The sequence below is a fragment of the Fringilla coelebs genome (genome assembly GCF_963513975.1).
Source record: "Fringilla coelebs genome assembly, chromosome: 33".
NCBI classification, from domain to species: Eukaryota; Metazoa; Chordata; class Aves; order Passeriformes; family Fringillidae; genus Fringilla; species Fringilla coelebs.
The window spans coordinates 1,072,124-1,087,991 of record NC_140059.1 but is presented as its reverse complement, the minus strand read 5'-3'; the positions used below and the strand labels follow the sequence as shown (position 1 = coordinate 1,087,991).

Sequence of the window (15,868 nt, the reverse complement as noted above, 5' to 3'; positions counted from 1 at the left end):
GAGAGGGGACTGGGGGGTGACAGGGTGTGACCCCCACCCCAAACCCTTAAATGCCAAAATCTGGGGTGGGGGAGAGCAGGGGGTGAGAGATGCCAGGGTTAGGGGGTGACAGGGTTGGGGAGTGACAGAGGATCACCCCCAAATCTCCCCAAAAGACAGGTGATCTCCACCCCAAACCCTTGAATGCCATGATTTGGGGAGGTGAGAGGTGGAGAGGTGACAGGATTGGGGGAATGTGGGTGTCCCCCATCCCCAAACCCTTGAACACCAAGATCTGGGGGTGGGGGAGAGCAGGGGGGTGGAGAGGTGACAGGACTGGGGCAATGTGGGTGCTCCCCACCCCAAACCCCCCAATTTAGGGAGAATAAGGAACGTGAGCGATAACAATCGAGTTCAGATGCGGCACCCCCCGCCCCAAACACCCCAATCCCGGGGTGGCACAGGAGCAGTGCCAGTGCTGGGGGTCCCGGGGTGCCCCCCACACCCCCCCTTGCTCACCACAGCCCCGGGGTCCCGCAGATCCTGCGCTGACAGCCCCAAACTCTCGGCGTCCAGCCGGTACAGCCCCGGCTCCTGCCGCCACTTGAGCCTCTTGCTGCTGTCCGAGCCGGCGTCAGCACAGGGACACAGCACCTGGGGGGCACCGTGAGGAGGGGGTCAGCCCCCTGCCAGGACCCACCCCTGACACCCCCCAGAGCCCCCCCAGACCCACCTCGAGCAGGGTGTAGCAGGAGTTCTTCTTGAGGAAGGTGCGGGAGGCTTTGTCCCGCCAGGAGTGCGCGGTGCCCACCTGCACCTCCAGCTGCCGCAGCTCCTCCAGCCGCACGGGCAGGTCCCGGCCCACGGCCACCAGCCCCTCCAGGTCATCCAGGCACGGGTAGTGGTCACCGTTCTGGGGGGACACATGGGGACATGTGGGGACATGTGGGGGCATGGGGACACAGCCGCCAGGTCATCCAGGTACGGGTAGTGGTCACCGTTCTGGGGGGACACGGGGACATGGGGACATGTGGGGACACATGGGGACATGGCCACCAGGTGATCCAGGTCGTCCAGGCACGGGTAGTGGTCACCGTTCTGGGGGGACATGGGACACATGGGGACATGTGGGGACATGTGGGGATACAGCCACCAGCCCCTCCAGGTCGTCCAGGCACGGGTAGTGGTCACCGTTCTGGGGGGACATGGGGACATGTGAGGACACGTGGGGACATGTGGGGATACAGCCACCAGCCCCTCCAGGTCATCCAGGCATGGGTAGTGGTCACCGTTCTGGGGGGACAGGGGACACATGGGGACATGTGGGGACATGGGGACACAGCCGCCAGGTCATCCAGGTACGGGTAGTGGTCACCGTTCTGGGGGGACACATAGGGACATGTGGGGACATGGGGACACAGCCACCAGGTCATCCAGGCACAGGCAGTGGTCACCGTTCTGGGGGGACACATGGGGACTCAGCCACCAGGTCATCTAGGTGACCCAGGCACGGGTAGTGGTCACCGTTCTGGGGGGACACGGGGACATGGGGACACATGGGGACATGGGGACACAGCCGCCAGGTCATCCAGGCACGGGTAGTGGTCACCGTTCTGGGGGGACACAGGGACATGGGGACACGTGGGGACATGTGGGGACATGGCCACCAGCCCCTCCAGATCATCCAGGCATGGGTAGTGGTCACCGTTCTGGGAGGACATGGGGACAGGGGGACACGTGTGGACATGTGGGGACATGGGGGGACACAGCCACCAGCCCCTCCAGGTCATCCAGGCATGGGTAGTGGTCACCGTTCTGGGGGGACACGTGGGGACACATGGGGACACAGCCACCAGCCCCTCCAGGTGATCCAGGCATGGGTAGTGTCCATGGGGACAGGATGGGGACACAGGGATGTGCCATGTTCAGAATCCATGGGGACAGGGAGGTGTCCATGGGGACAGGACGGGGACACAGGGATGTCCATTGTCCATAGGGACAGGACAGGGATGTGCCATGTCCAAGATCCATGGGGACAGGGAGGTGTCCATGGGGACAGGACAGGGACACAGGGATGTGCAATGTCCAGAATCCATGGAGACAGGGACACAAAGTGTCCATGGGGACAGGATGAGGACACAGGGATGTGCAATGCCCAGAATCCACAGGGACAGGGAGGTGTCCATGGGGACAGGGAGATGTCCATGGGGACAGGATGGGGACAGGATGGGGACACAGGGATGTCCACAGGGATGTGCCATGTCCAGAATCCATGGGGACAGGAAGGTGTCCATGGGGACGGGATGGGGACACAGGGACGTGCAATGCCCAGAATCCATGGGGACAGGGAGGTGTCCTTGAGGACAGGATGGGGACACAGGGATGTGCAATGCCCAGAATCCATGGGGACAGGGACACAAAGTGTCCATGGGGACAGGATGAGGACACAGGGATGTGCAATGCCCAGAATCCATGGGGACAGGGAGGTGTCCATGGGGACAGGGAGGTGTCCTTGAGGACAGGATGGGGACACAGGGATGTGCTATGTCCAGAATCCACAGGGACAGGGACAGGGAGGTGTCCATGAGGACGGGATGGGGACACAGGGATGTGCCATGTCCAGAATCCATGGGGACAGGGAGGTGTCCATGGGGACAGGATGGGGACACAGGGATGTGCAATGCCCAGAATCCATGGGGACAGGGACACAAAGTGTCCATGGGGACAGGATGGGGACACAGGGATGTGCAATGCCCAGAATCCACAGGGACACGGACAGGGAGGTGTCCCCAGTCCCCTGTCCCAGGACAAGGACACCAAGGGGACAGCCCAGGCACTCGGGGCAGTGCAGTGAGGGGTCCCAGGGGTCCCAGGGGTGCTCCTGGGGGTGCAGAGCCCACCTGGATCTCCTCGACGTCGGCGATCCAGGCGCGGGCCTTGCCCAGGGCCTCCTTCAGGGCCTGGATGTTGGGCAGCAGTGCCGGAATGTTCTCGGCCTCCTTGATGATGGCAGCCAGCGTGGCCGGGGGGTGCTTCTGCCTGCGGGGGGGGTCAGAGCCAGAGACCTCCAGAGCTCCCCGACACCCCAGAGATCCCCCTGAGACCCCCAGAGCTCCCCGACACTCCAGAGATCCCCTGAGACCCCCAGAGCATCCCGGCACCCCAAAGATCCCCCTGAGACCCCCAGAGCTCCCTGGTACCCCAAAGATCCTCCTAAGACCCCCAGAGCTCCCTGGTACCCCAGAGATCCCCCTGACACCCCCAGAGCTCCCCGACAACCCAGAGATCCCCTGAGACCCCCAGAGCTCCCCGGCACCCCAAAGATCCCCTGAGACCCCCAGAGCTCCCTGGTACCCCAAAGATCCCCCTGAGACCCCCCAGAGCTCCCTGGTACCCCAAAGATCTCCCTGAGACCCCCAGAGCTCCCCGACACCCCAGAGATCCCCTGAGACCCCCAGAGCTCCCTGATACCCCAAAGATCCCCCTGAGACCCCCAGAGATCCCCCTGACACCCGAGAGCTCCCTGGCACCCCAGAAATCCTCCTGGCTACCCAGAGATCCCCCTGACACCCCATCTCCCCCTGGGGATGGCTCCAGCCCCTGTATCCCTCCCTGAGGAGGGGTCTCTCCCCCCGGGGACAGCTCCAGCCCCTGGATCTCCCCCTGAGGAGGGGTCTCTCCCCCTGAGGAGGGGTCTCTCCCCCTGGGGATGGCTCCAGCCCCTGGATCTCCCTCTGAGGAGGGGTCTCTCCCCCTGGGGATGGCTCCAGCCCCTGTATCCCTCCCTGAGGAGGGGTCTCTACCCCTGGGGACGGCTCCAGCCCCTTTATCTCCCCCTGAGGAGGGGTCTCTCCCCCTGGGGATGGCTCCAGCCCCTGTATCCCCCCCTGAGGAGGGGTCTCTTCCCCTGAGGAGGGGTCTCTCCCCCTGGGGAGGGGTCTCTCCTCCTGGGGATGGCTCCAGCCCCTTTATCTCCCCCTGGGGATGGCTCCAGCCCCTGTATCCCCCCCGAGGAGGGGTCTCTCCCCGTGGGGACAGCTCCAGCCCCTTTATCTCCCCCCAGGGACAGCTCCAGCCACTGTATTCCCCCCTGTGGATGGCTCCAGCTCCTTTATCTCCCTCTGAGGAGGGGTCTCCCCCTGGGGACGGCTCCAGCCCCTTTATCTCCCCCTGGGGATGGCTCCAGCCCCTTTATCTCCCCCTGAAGAGGGTCTCTCCCCCTGAGGAGGGGTCTCTTCCCCTGAGGAGGAGTCTCTCCCCCTGGGGACAGCTCTAGCCCCTTTATCTCCCCCTGGGGACAGCTCCAGCCCCTGTATCCCCCCTGAGGAGGGGTCTCTCCCCCTGAGGAGGGGTCTCTCCCCCTGGGGAGGGGTCTCTCCCCCTGACCTGGCCTCGAGGCACATCTGGGCCTTCTCCTCCCAGCGCTGGGCGATGGTCAGCAGCTCCTGCAGCTCGGCCATGGCCACGTCCACGGCGGGGCTGGGGGCCACGGTGCGGCCGGCCTGGATGAGGCCGCGCATGACGGGCAGGGGGACGCGGGCGCGGGGGGACCTCAGCGTGGCCGTCACCTCCTCCAGCCAGGCCGCCTGGGCCAGCTGCCGCTCCAGCCGCCGGCCCTCGGGCACCTCCACGCCCAGGCGGGCCCCGCGCTCCAGCAGCTCCTGCAGAGCCGCCGGGCCCGGCGGGGGAACGGCCAGGGCAGCCCGAGCCTCCGCCTGGAAGGCTTCCACGCGGTCCAGGAGAGCCTGGGGACACGGGACAGACAGGGGACAGTGTGGGACACAGGGTCAGGGACAGACAGGGGACAGTGCAGGACAGTGTGGGACAGAGGGAGGGCAGCCCGCACCTCCGCCTGGAAGGCTTCCACGCGGTCCAGGAGAGCCTGGGGACACGGGACAGACAGGGGACAGTGTGGGACACAGGGTCAGGGACAGACAGGGGACAGTGTGGGACATCACAGGGACACAGAGGGACAGCACTGGGACACGGGGTCAGGGACAGACAGGGGACAGTGTGGGACACGGAGTAAGGGACAGACAGGGGACAGTGTGGGACAGTGTGGGACAGGGACAGACAGGGGACAGTGTGGGACAGGGGGTCAGGGACAGACAGGGGTCAGGGACAGACAGGGGACAGTTGGGACATCACAGGGACACAGAAGGACAGCACTGGGACACGGGGCAGGGACAGACAGGGGACAGTGTGAAACAGTGTGGGACAGGGACAGACAGGGGACAGTGTGGGACAGGGGGTCAGGGACAGACAGGGGTCAGGGACAGACAGGGGACAGTTGGGACATCACAGGGACACAGAAGGACAGCACTGGGACACGGGGCAGGGACAGACAGGGGACAGTGTGAAACAGTGTGGGACAGGGACAGACAGGGGACAGTGTGGGACAGGGGGTCAGGGACAGACAGGGGTCAGGGACAGACAGGGGACAGTTGGGACATCACAGGGACACAGAGGGACAGCACTGGGACACGGGGCAGGGACAGACAGGGGACAGTGTGGGACAGGGGGAGGGCAGCCCGCGCCTCCGCCTGGAAGGCTTCCACGCGGTCCAGGAGAGCCTGGGGACACGGGACAGACACGGGACAGTTGGGACATCACAGGGACACAGAGGGACAGCACTGGGACACGGGGTCAGGGACAGACAGGGGACAGTGCAGGACAGTGTGGGACAGAGGGAGGGCAGCCCGAGCCTCCGCCTGGAAGGCTTCCACACGGTCCAGGAGAGCCTGGGGACACGGGACAGACAGGGGACAGTGTGGGACAGGGGTCAGGGACAGACAGGGGACAGTGTGGGACAGAGGGACAGACAGGGGACAGTGTGGGACAGAGGGACAGACAGGGGACAGTGTGGGACACGGGGAGGGCAGCCCGGGCCTCGGCCTGGAAGGCTTCCACGCGGTCCAGGAGAGCCTGGGGACACGGGACAGACAGGGGACAGTGTGGGACAGAGGGACAGCACTGGGACACAGGGTCAGGGAGGGGCATGGGACAGCGTGGGAAAGAGGGACAGCACTGGGACACGGGGTCAGGGACAGACAGGGGACAGTGTGGGACAGGGGGTCAGGGACAGACAGGGGACAGTGTGGGACAGTGTGGGACAGGGGGAGGGCAGCCCAGGCCTCTGCCTGGAAGGCTTCCACCCGGTCCAGGAGAGCCTGGGGACACGGGACAGACACGGGACAGTGTGGGACACAGGGTCAGGGACAGACAGGGGACAGTGCGGGACAGGGGGTCAGGGACAGACAGGGGACAGTGTGGGACAGTGTGGAACACAGGGAGAGCAACCCATGCCCCCGCCTGGAAGGCTTCCACGCGGTCCAGGAGAGCCTGGGGGGACACAGGGTCAGGGACAGACAAGGGACAGTGTGGGACAGCAAGAGGACACACAGGGACACTCCTGGGACACTGAGTGACACCCCTGGGACACCCCTGGGACAGTGTGTGACACCTTTGGGACAGTGTGTGACACTCTGTGACCCCGTGTGACCCCCTGTCACCCCGTGTGACCCCCTGTCACCCTGTGTGACCCTCTGTGACTCCGTGTGACACTGTGACCCCGTGTGACCCTGTGTGACCCCGTGTGACCCTGCGTGACACTTTGTGACCCCGTGTGACCCCATGTGACCCCGTGTCACCCTGTGTGACCCTGTGTGACCCCGTGTGACACCCTGTCACCCCGTGTCACCCTGCGTGACACTTTGTGACCCCGTGTGACATGTGTGACCCCGTGTGACACTCTGTGACCCCATGTGACCCCGTGTCACCCTGTGTGACCCCGTGTCCCCCGTCCCACCTGCACGTCCCCGATCTGGTGCATCACGCAGGGCAGTTGGTTCATCTGCTCCAGGAACGCCCGCAGCTCCTCCAGCGTCAGCGCCGGCGCGGGGACCCTGCGGGGACAGCGACACTCTGGGGACACCGTGGGGACAGGGACACTCTGGGGACACCGTGGGGACAGGGACACTCTGGGGACACTGAGGGGACACTGCAGGGACACTATGGGGACACTGCGGGGACCCTGCGGGGACAGCGACACTCTGGGGACACCGTGGGGACAGGGACACTCTGGGGACACTGCAGGGACAGGGACACTGGGGGGACACTGTGGGGACACTGCAGGGACAGGGACACTCTGGGGACACTGCGGGGACCCTGTAGGGACAGGGACACTCTGGGGACACTGTGGGGACAGGGACACTCTGGGGACACCGTGGGGACAGGGACATTCTGGGGACACTGGAGGGACAGGGATGGGACGGGGAAATGAAGGTGTCCAGTCTCCATAGGGACAGGACAGGGACACAGCAGTGTCCAGGACCCACAGGTGACAGCACAAGGACACAGATAACAGCACAGGGACACAGGTGACAGCACAGGGACACAGGGGACAGCACAGGGACACAAGGGACAGGACAAGGGACACAGGTGACAGCACAGGGACACAGGTGACAGCACAAGGACACAGGTGACAGCACAAGGACACAGGGGACAGCACAAGGACACACACAACCACAACAGGGCCAGCAAACCGAGCCCGCTGAGACTCAGGCTGGACGCACAGCGAGAGTGACCCGTGACAGTGACACCGCCCCGCTGGGGACACTCTGGGGACACCGTGGGGACAGCTGGGGACAGCTGGGGACACTCACCCGGTCTCCTGGGAGCTGATGAGCCCCAGGGCCTCGGAGACGCAGCGCTCGGCCTGGCCCAGGCAGCCCTTGAGGCGGTGCAGCAGCTCGTTCTCGGGGAACTTGCGCTCCCGCGCCTCCGACTCCAGCGCCCGCAGCTCCTCCAGCGCTGGCCGGGCACAGCCGGGGGGTCAGGGCTGAGCTCTGAACCCCCAAACTTCCCTTGAGAGCCCCCCCAAAAAAAAAAACCCACCCCAGGGATCCCCACTCACTGCGCTTGCGGCCGTCCTCCACCTCCAGGGCGATGCGCACCTTGTTGGCCCAGGTGTCGAAGGACTCGGCGCGCACCTTGAGCTTGTGCAGCATGGCCGGCAGCTCGTCCAGGGTGTAGCGGTACCTGGGGGGCACTGGGGGTCACTGGGAGGGCACTGGGGGTCACTGGGAGACCCCAAAAGGTACAAACGGGACCCCCAGACTGAGCTCATTGGGTGTCTCCCCACTCCAGAGACACCCCAAGATCATCAGCACCCCCAAGTCACAGCCAGGAGCCACAGCTCAATCCCATGTGTGTCCCCAAGGTCACATCAAAGGTCCCCAGCCCCCCCAAATCCCACCCCAAATCTGCAGAGGAGCCACCAGGTCATGGCTGTGTCCCCCCACCCCACCACAGGGACACCCCGAGATCTTCAGCACCCCCAAGTCACACAAGGATCCCTAGCTTAACCCCATGTGTGTCCCCAGGGTCACATCCAAGGTCCCCAGCCCCCCCAAATCTTACAGACCCCCACAAACCATCCCCAGCCAGGTCCCCAGCCCCCCAAAAACCATCCCCAAATTCCCCTGGCTGGCAGCTCATCCAGGGTGTGGCGGTACCTGGGGGGCACTGGGGGTCACTGGGAGACCCCAAAAGGTACAAACGGGACCCCCAGATGGAGCTCATGGGGTGTCCCCCCATCCCACCCCAGGGACACCCCGAGATCTTCAGCACCCCCAAGTCACAGCCAGGAGCCACAGCTCAATCCCATGTGTGTCCCCAGGGCCACATCAAAGGTCCCCAGCCCCCCCAAATCTTACAGACCCCCACAAACCCCTCTTCCACCACCCCAAACCTCATTCAAACCCCCCCAAACCTCATTCAAACCCCCCCAAACCCCACTCAAACCCCCCAAACCTCATTCAACCCCCCCCAAATCCCATTCAAACCCCCCCAAATTCCATTCAAACCCCCCAAACCCCATTCAAATGCCCCCAAATCCCATTCAACCCCCCCCAACCTCATTCAAACCCCCCCAAACCCCACTCAAACCCCCCAAACCCCATTCAAAGCCCCCCAAACCCCATTCAAACCCCCCCAAACCCCACTCAAACCCCCCAAACCCCATTTAACCCTCCCCAAACCCCATTCAAACCCCCCCAATCCCTTCTCCCACCCGCCCAAACCCCATTTAACCTCCCTAAACCCCATTCAAACCCCCCAATCCCCTCTCCCAACTCCCAAACCTCATTCAAAACCCCTGAAACCTCATTCAAACCCCCCCAAATCCCCTTCAACCCCCCCCAAACCCCATTCAAACCCCCCCAAAGCTCATTAAAATCCCCCCATCCCCTCTCCCACCCCCACAAACCCCATTCAAACCCCACTCAAACCCCCCCAACCCCCTCTCCCACCCCCCCAACCCCCTCTCCCACCCCCCAAACCCCCCCAGCCCCCCCACCTGAGGTACTGCTTGCTGCGGGGGCACTTGCAGAGGTCGTCCATGTGGTAGAGGCAGACGAGGCCCTGGGGGCAGTCGTAGCAGGCCAGGGCAGACAGGAAACACGTGGTCTTGCACTTGTCACACTGCCGCTCGTCGTCGGGCAGCAGCTCGAAGGCCTCGCGTTCTGCCTCCGTGATACCCTGGGGGGGCAGAAAAAATGGATGTCAGATCATTCCTGGGGAGATTTTGGGGTGTTCTCAGCATCCTGAACCCCTTCGTGACACCCTCAGAGGGATACAAATTCTGTTAAATTTTCCCCAGCAGCTCCAGCCCTTCCTGCTCTGCCTCCGTGATGCCCTGAGGGGGCAAAAAAAATGGATATCAGATCCTGCCTGAGGAGATTTTGGGGTGTTTTCAGCATCCTGAACCCCTTCATGATCCCCTAAGAGAGATAAAAATCCCTCCTGCTGCTGCAACTCTTCCGGCTCTGCCTCCGTGATGCCCTGGGGGGGCAGAAAAATGGATATCAGACCCCCCCCGGGGAGATTTTGGGGTGTTCTCAGCATCTTGATCCCCTTCATGATCCCCTAAGAGAGATAAAAATCCCTCCTGCAGCTCCAGCCCTTCCTGCTCTGTCTCTGGGATGACACAAGGGGGCAGAAAAATCAACATCAGATCCTTCCTGGGGAGATTTTGGGGTGTTCTCAGCATCATGAACCCCTTCATGATACCCTAAGAGAGATAAAAATCCCTCCTGCAGCTCCAGCCCTTCCTGCTCTGTCTCTGGGATGACACAAGGGGGCAGAAAAATGGATATCAGATCATTCCTGGGGAGATTTTGGGGTGTTCTCAGCACCTCTAATTCCTCCACAACACCCTGAGGGTGACAAATCAACCTCCACCCCCTCCCCAGAGCTTTTGGAGTGCCCTCAGTACCCTCATGTCCTCCATCACCCCCCGAGGGTGACACAAACACGACCCTCACCCCCCTCCCAGAGCTTTTGGGGTGCCCCTAACACCCCCAGTACCCCCTGAGGGTGACACAAACATGACCCTCACCCCTTGCCCAGAGCTTTTGGGGTGCCCGTAACACCCCCAATGCCCCCAAAACCCCCCGAGGGTGGCACAAACATGACCCTCACCCCCTCCCCAGAGTTTTTGGGGTACCCCAATCCCCCCATAACCCCCAGAGGGTGTCACACCCACAACCCTCCCCCCCTCCCCAAACCTCCTGGCTCCCCCCAACCCCTCCATCACCCCACAACCGCCCCCCCCTCCACCTCCCCAGCCCCCTCCCCACCCCCCCCACCCCGCACCCCCCATTTTTCGGGGTGCCCCCACCTTCTCCAGCAGGGCCTTGCGCAGTTTGCGCTCCTCCTGCACCAGCACAAACATCTCCTTGTGCACGGCGGCCGCCAGGTTCAGGTCCAGCTTCTCGGGGCTCGCCGCCATCTTGCAGATCAGCTCCTCGTGCGAGAAGACGCAGTAACGGCGCAGGCGGCGGTAGTGCTCGATGCACTGCCTGCCTGCGGGGAGCTGAGGGGGATTGGGGGGTCAGGGGGATCCCCAAAATCTGGGGGGACCCCTAAACACAGCCCTGAACTCAGCTAGGGACCCCCAGTGCTGAACCCGCAAAGCCAAGGTACCCCTGAACTCAATGTAGTGCCTGGGTAGTGCTCGATGCACTGCCTGCCTGCGGGGAGCTGAGGGGAAAAGGGGGGGCTCAGGGGGATCCCCAAAATCTGGGGGGACCCCTAAACACAGCCCTGAGCACAGCTGGGTACCCCCAGTGCTCAGCCACCCCATAGCCCTGAACTGGGTAGTGCCTGCCTGCGGGGAGCTGAGGGGAAAAGGGGGGGTCAGGGGGGACCCCAAAATCTGGGGGGACCCCTAAACACAGGCCTGAGCACAGCTGGGTACCCCCAGTGCTCAGCCACCCCATAGCCCTGAACTGGGTAGTGCTCAATGCACTGCCTGCCTGCGGGGAGCTGAGGGGAAAAGGGGGAGTCAGAGGGGGTCCCCAAAATCTGGGGGGACCCCTAAACACAGCCCTGAGCTCGGCTGGGTACCCCCAGTGCTGAACCCCCAAAGCTGAGATAGCTCTGTGTGACCCTGAACTCAATGTAGTGCTGGATGCACTGCCTGCCTGCGGGGAGCTGAGGGGAAAAGGTGGGGTCAGGGGGGTCCCCAAAATCTGGGGGGACCCCTAAACACAGCCCTGAACACGGCTGGACTGAGCCCCCAAACCTGGGAACCCCCAGTGCTGAACACGCAAAGCCAAGGTACCCCTGAACTCAATGTAGTGCCTGGGTAGTGCTCGATGCACTGCCTGCCTGCGGGGAGCTGAGGGGAAAAGGGGGAGTCAGGGGGATCCCCAAAATCTGGGGGGACCCCTAAACACAGCCCTGAACCCGGCTGGACTGAGCCCCCAAACCTGGGAATCCCCAGTGCTCAACCACCCCATAGCCCTGAACTGGGCACTGCCTGCCTGCGGGGAGCTGAGGGGAATTGGGGGGTCAGGGGGATCCCCAAAATCTGGGGGGACCCCTAAACACAGCCCTGAACCCGGCTGGGTACACCCAGTGCTCAGCCACCCCATAGCCCTGAACTGGGTAGTGCTCGATGCACTGCCTGCCTGCAGGGAGCTGAGGGGAAAAGGGGGAGTCAGGGGGGTCCCCAAAATCTGGGGGGACCCCTAAACACAGCCCTGAACCCGGCTGGGTACCCCCAGTGCTCAGCCCCCAAAGCTGAGATAGCTCTGTGTGTCCCTGAACTCAATGTAGTGCTGGATGCACTGCCTGCCTGCAGGGAGCTGAGGGGAAAAGGGGGGGTCCCCAAAATCTGGGGGGACCCCTAAACACAGCCCTGAGCACGGCTGGACTGAGCCCCCAAACCTGGGAATCTCCCCATGCCCCTGAACCCAGCTGGGCACCCCCAAACCTGAGAACCCCTGAACTGAGCAGGGCTCGATGCACTGCCTGCCTGTGGGGAGCTGAGGGGAAAAGGGGGGGTCAGGGGGATCCCCAAAATCTGGGGGGACCCCTAAACACAGCCCTGAACCCGGCTAGACTGAGCCCCCAAACCTGGGAACCCTCCTGTGCACCTGAACCCAGCTGGGCACCCCCAGTGCTCAGCCACCCCATAGCCCTGAACTGGGCACTGCCTGCCTATGGGGAGCTGAGGGGAAAAGGGGGAGTCAGGGGGGTCCCCAAAATTTGGGGGGACCCCTAAACACAGCCCTGAGCACAGCTGGGTACCCCCAGTGCTCAGCCCCCAAAGCTGAGATAGCTCTGTGTGTCCCTGAACAGGGTAGGGCTCGATGCACTGCCTGCCTACAGGGAGCTGAGGGGAAAAGGGGGGGTCAGGGGGATCCCCAAAATCTGGGGGGACCCCTAAACACAGCCCTGAACACGGCTGGGTACCCCCCAGTGCTCAGCCACCCCATAGCCCTGAACTGGGCAGTGCTCGATGCACTGCCTGCCTGCAGGGAGATGAGGGGAAAAGGGGGGGTCAGGGGGATCCCCAAAATCTGGGGGGATCCCTAAACACAGCCCTGAACCCGGCTGGACTGAGCCCCCAAACCTGGGAACCCCCAGTGCTGAACCCCCAAAGCCAAGGTACCCCTGAACTCAATGTAGTGCCTGGGTAGTGCTCGATGCACTGCCTGCCTGCGGGGAGCTGAGGGGAAAAGGGGGGGTCAGGGGGATCCCCAAAATCTGGGGGGTCCCCTAAACACAGCCCTGAGCCCCCCAAACCTGGGAACCCTGCTGTGTGCCCCTGACCTGAGCTGGGCACCCCCAAACCTGAGACACTCCTCAATTGGGTAGTGCTCGATGCACTGCCTGCCTGCGGGGAGCTGAGGGGAAAAGGGGGAGTCAGGGGGATCCCCAAAATCTGGGGGGACCCCTAAACACAGCCCTGAACTCAGCTAGGGACCCCCAGTGCTGAACACGCAAAGCTGAGATACCCCTGAACTCAATGTAGTGCTGGATGCACTGCCTGCCTGCGGGGAGCTGAGGGAAAAAGGGGGGGTCAGGGGGATCCCCAAAATCTGGGGGGACCCCTAAACACAGCCCTGAGCACAGCTGGGTACACTGAGGGTTCAGCCCCCAAAGCTGAGATAGCTCTGTGTGTCCCTGAACAGGGTAGTGCTGGATGCACTGCCTGCCTGCGGGGAGCTGAGGGGAAAATGGGGGGGTCAGGGGGGTCCCCAAAATCTGGGGGGACCCCTAAACACAGCCCTGAGCACGGCTGGGTACCCCCAGTGCTCAACCACCCCATACCCCTGAACCGGGCACTGCCTGCCTGTGGGGGAGCTGAGGGGAAAAGGGGGGCTCAGGGGGATCCCCAAAATCTGGGGGGACCCCTAAACATAGCCCTGAACTCAGCTGGGTACACCCAGTGCTCAGCCCCCAAAGCTGAGATAGCTCTGTGTGTCCCTGAACTGGGTAGTGCTCGATGCACTGCCTGCCTGCGGGGAGCTGAGGGGAAAAGGGGGGGTCAGGGGGATCCCCAAAATCTGGGGGGACCCCTAAACACAGCCCTGAGCTCGGCTGGGTACCCCCAGTGCTCAGCCACCCCATAGCCCTGAACTGGGTAGTGCTCGATGCACTGCCTGCCTGCAGGGAGCTGAGGGGAAAAGGGGGAGTCAGGGGGGTCCCCAAAATCTGGGGGGACCCCTAAACACAGCCCTGAGCTCGGCTGGACTGAGCCCCCAAACCTGAGAATCCCCCCATGCCCTGAACCCAGCTGGGCACCCCCAAACCTGAGATACCCCTGAACTGAGCAGGGCTCAATGCACTGCCTGCCTGCGGGGAGCTGAGGGGGATTGGGGGTCTCAGGGGGATCCCCAAAATCTGGGGGGACCCCTAAACACAGCCCTGAACCCGGCTGGACTGAGCCCCCAAACCTGGGAACCCCCAATGCTCAACCACCCCATAGCCCTGAACTGGGCATTGTCTGCCTGCAGGGAGCTGAGGGGAAAAGGGGGGCTCAGGGGGTCCCCAAAATCTGGGGGGACCCCTAAACACAGCCCTGAACCTGTCTGGGTACACCCAGTGCTCAGCCACCCCATAGCCCTGAACTGGGTAGTGTTCGATGCACTGCCTGCCTGCGGGGAGCTGAGGGGAAAAGAGGGGGTCAGGGGGATCCCCAAAATCTGGGGGGTCCCCTAAACACAGCCCTGAGCTCGGCTGGGTACACCCAGTGCTGAACCCCCAAAGCCGAGATACCCCTGAACTCAATGTAGTGCCTGGGGAGTGCTCGATGCACTGCCTGCCTGCGGGGAGCTGAGGGGAAAAGGGGGGGTCAGGGGGATCCCCAAAATCTGGGGGGTCCCCTAAACACAGCCCTGAGCTCGGCTGGGTACACCCAGTGCTGAACCCCCAAAGCCGAGATACCCCTGAACTCAATGTAGTGCCTGGGGAGTGCTCGATGCACTGCCTGCCTGCGGGGAGCTGAGGGGGATTGGGGGGTCAGGGGGATCCCCAAAATCTGGGGGGATCCCCTAAACACAGCCCTGAACCCGGCTGGACTGAGCCCCCAAACCTGGGAACCCCCAATGCTCAACCACCCCATAGCCCTGAACTGGGCATTGTCTGCCTGCAGGGAGCTGAGGGGAAAAGGGGGGCTCAGGGGGTCCCCAAAATCTGGGGGATCCCCTAAACACAGCCTCAAACACACCTGGGCACCCCCAAACCTGAGGAACCCCCCCATACCCTGATCTGGGCAGTGCTGGATGCGCTGCCTGCCCGTGGGGAGCCGCACAGGGATCAGGGGGCTCCCCAAAAACGGGGGGCAGATATTCTGTGCCCCCCCAGAAATATTTTCTGCCCCCCAGGTATATTTTCTACCCTCTCAGGTACTTTCTGTACCCCTCCAAACACATTTTCTGCCCCTCAGAATTTTGGGTTCTCCTTTTCTTTTTACCTGCAAATTTCCCTGTTTCCCTCTTCGCGCTCCCCCGTTTTTTTTTTGCTGATTCCCCCAGGTATTTCTCTACCCCCCAGGTATATTTTCTGCCCCTCCCTGGATATTTTGGAGCCCCCAGAGCTCACCCAGTCGGCCGTGCAGAAATTGACAGCCTCAGCAAAGTTGTATCCCTGGTTGAAGCCGCTGTGGTAGGCGCGGGGGAAGGTGATGACGAACTCGCCGGCGCACTGGTTGGTCCGGACCACCTGGGGGACACATCTGGGCTCACATCTGGCCTCAGAGGGGTGTGACAGGGCCAGGGGGGGGCTGGGGACACCCCCAACTCACGGGGACGCCGTGGGCCATCAGGGTGTTGGGGTTCATGAGGGTGACGAGCTGGTGCAGGAGGTCGGGCTGGCTCTCGAACAGCTCCGGCGTCAGTTTCTTCATCACCTCCTCCAGGTGCTCGGCCGCGAACGACGGGACCCCGTACCACGTCTTGGGCTCGCCCCTGGGCATGGCACACCCCAAAAACCTCCTTATTCCATCCTAAAAACCTCCTGATCCCATCCTGATCCACCCCAAAAACCTTCTGATCCCACCCCGTACCACGTCTTGGGCTCGCCCCTGGGCATGGAC

The 15,868-nt window shown here is 63.1% G+C and overlaps 1 protein-coding gene across 2 annotated transcripts in view; it reads right to left on the bottom strand.

Annotated features, from left to right (window-relative positions):
* The window catches only part of KDM5C (lysine demethylase 5C), a 41,752-nt gene that overhangs the window by 6,242 nt on the left and 19,642 nt on the right, over positions 1–15,868 (bottom strand). For both annotated transcript variants that reach the window (XM_084224143.1, XM_084224142.1), the window contains exons 12-22: positions 15,578–15,740; positions 15,376–15,495; positions 10,661–10,855; positions 9,338–9,519; positions 7,895–8,019; positions 7,644–7,791; positions 6,788–6,884; positions 4,366–4,724; positions 2,880–3,018; positions 713–892; positions 499–633 (exon numbers count right to left, since the gene is read on the bottom strand). In XM_084224143.1, the coding sequence (XP_084080269.1) occupies positions 499–633; positions 713–892; positions 2,880–3,018; positions 4,366–4,724; positions 6,788–6,884; positions 7,644–7,791; positions 7,895–8,019; positions 9,338–9,519; positions 10,661–10,855; positions 15,376–15,495; positions 15,578–15,740 (1,843 nt within the window). The remainder of the gene's footprint in view (positions 1–498; positions 634–712; positions 893–2,879; positions 3,019–4,365; positions 4,725–6,787; positions 6,885–7,643; positions 7,792–7,894; positions 8,020–9,337; positions 9,520–10,660; positions 10,856–15,375; positions 15,496–15,577; positions 15,741–15,868) is intronic.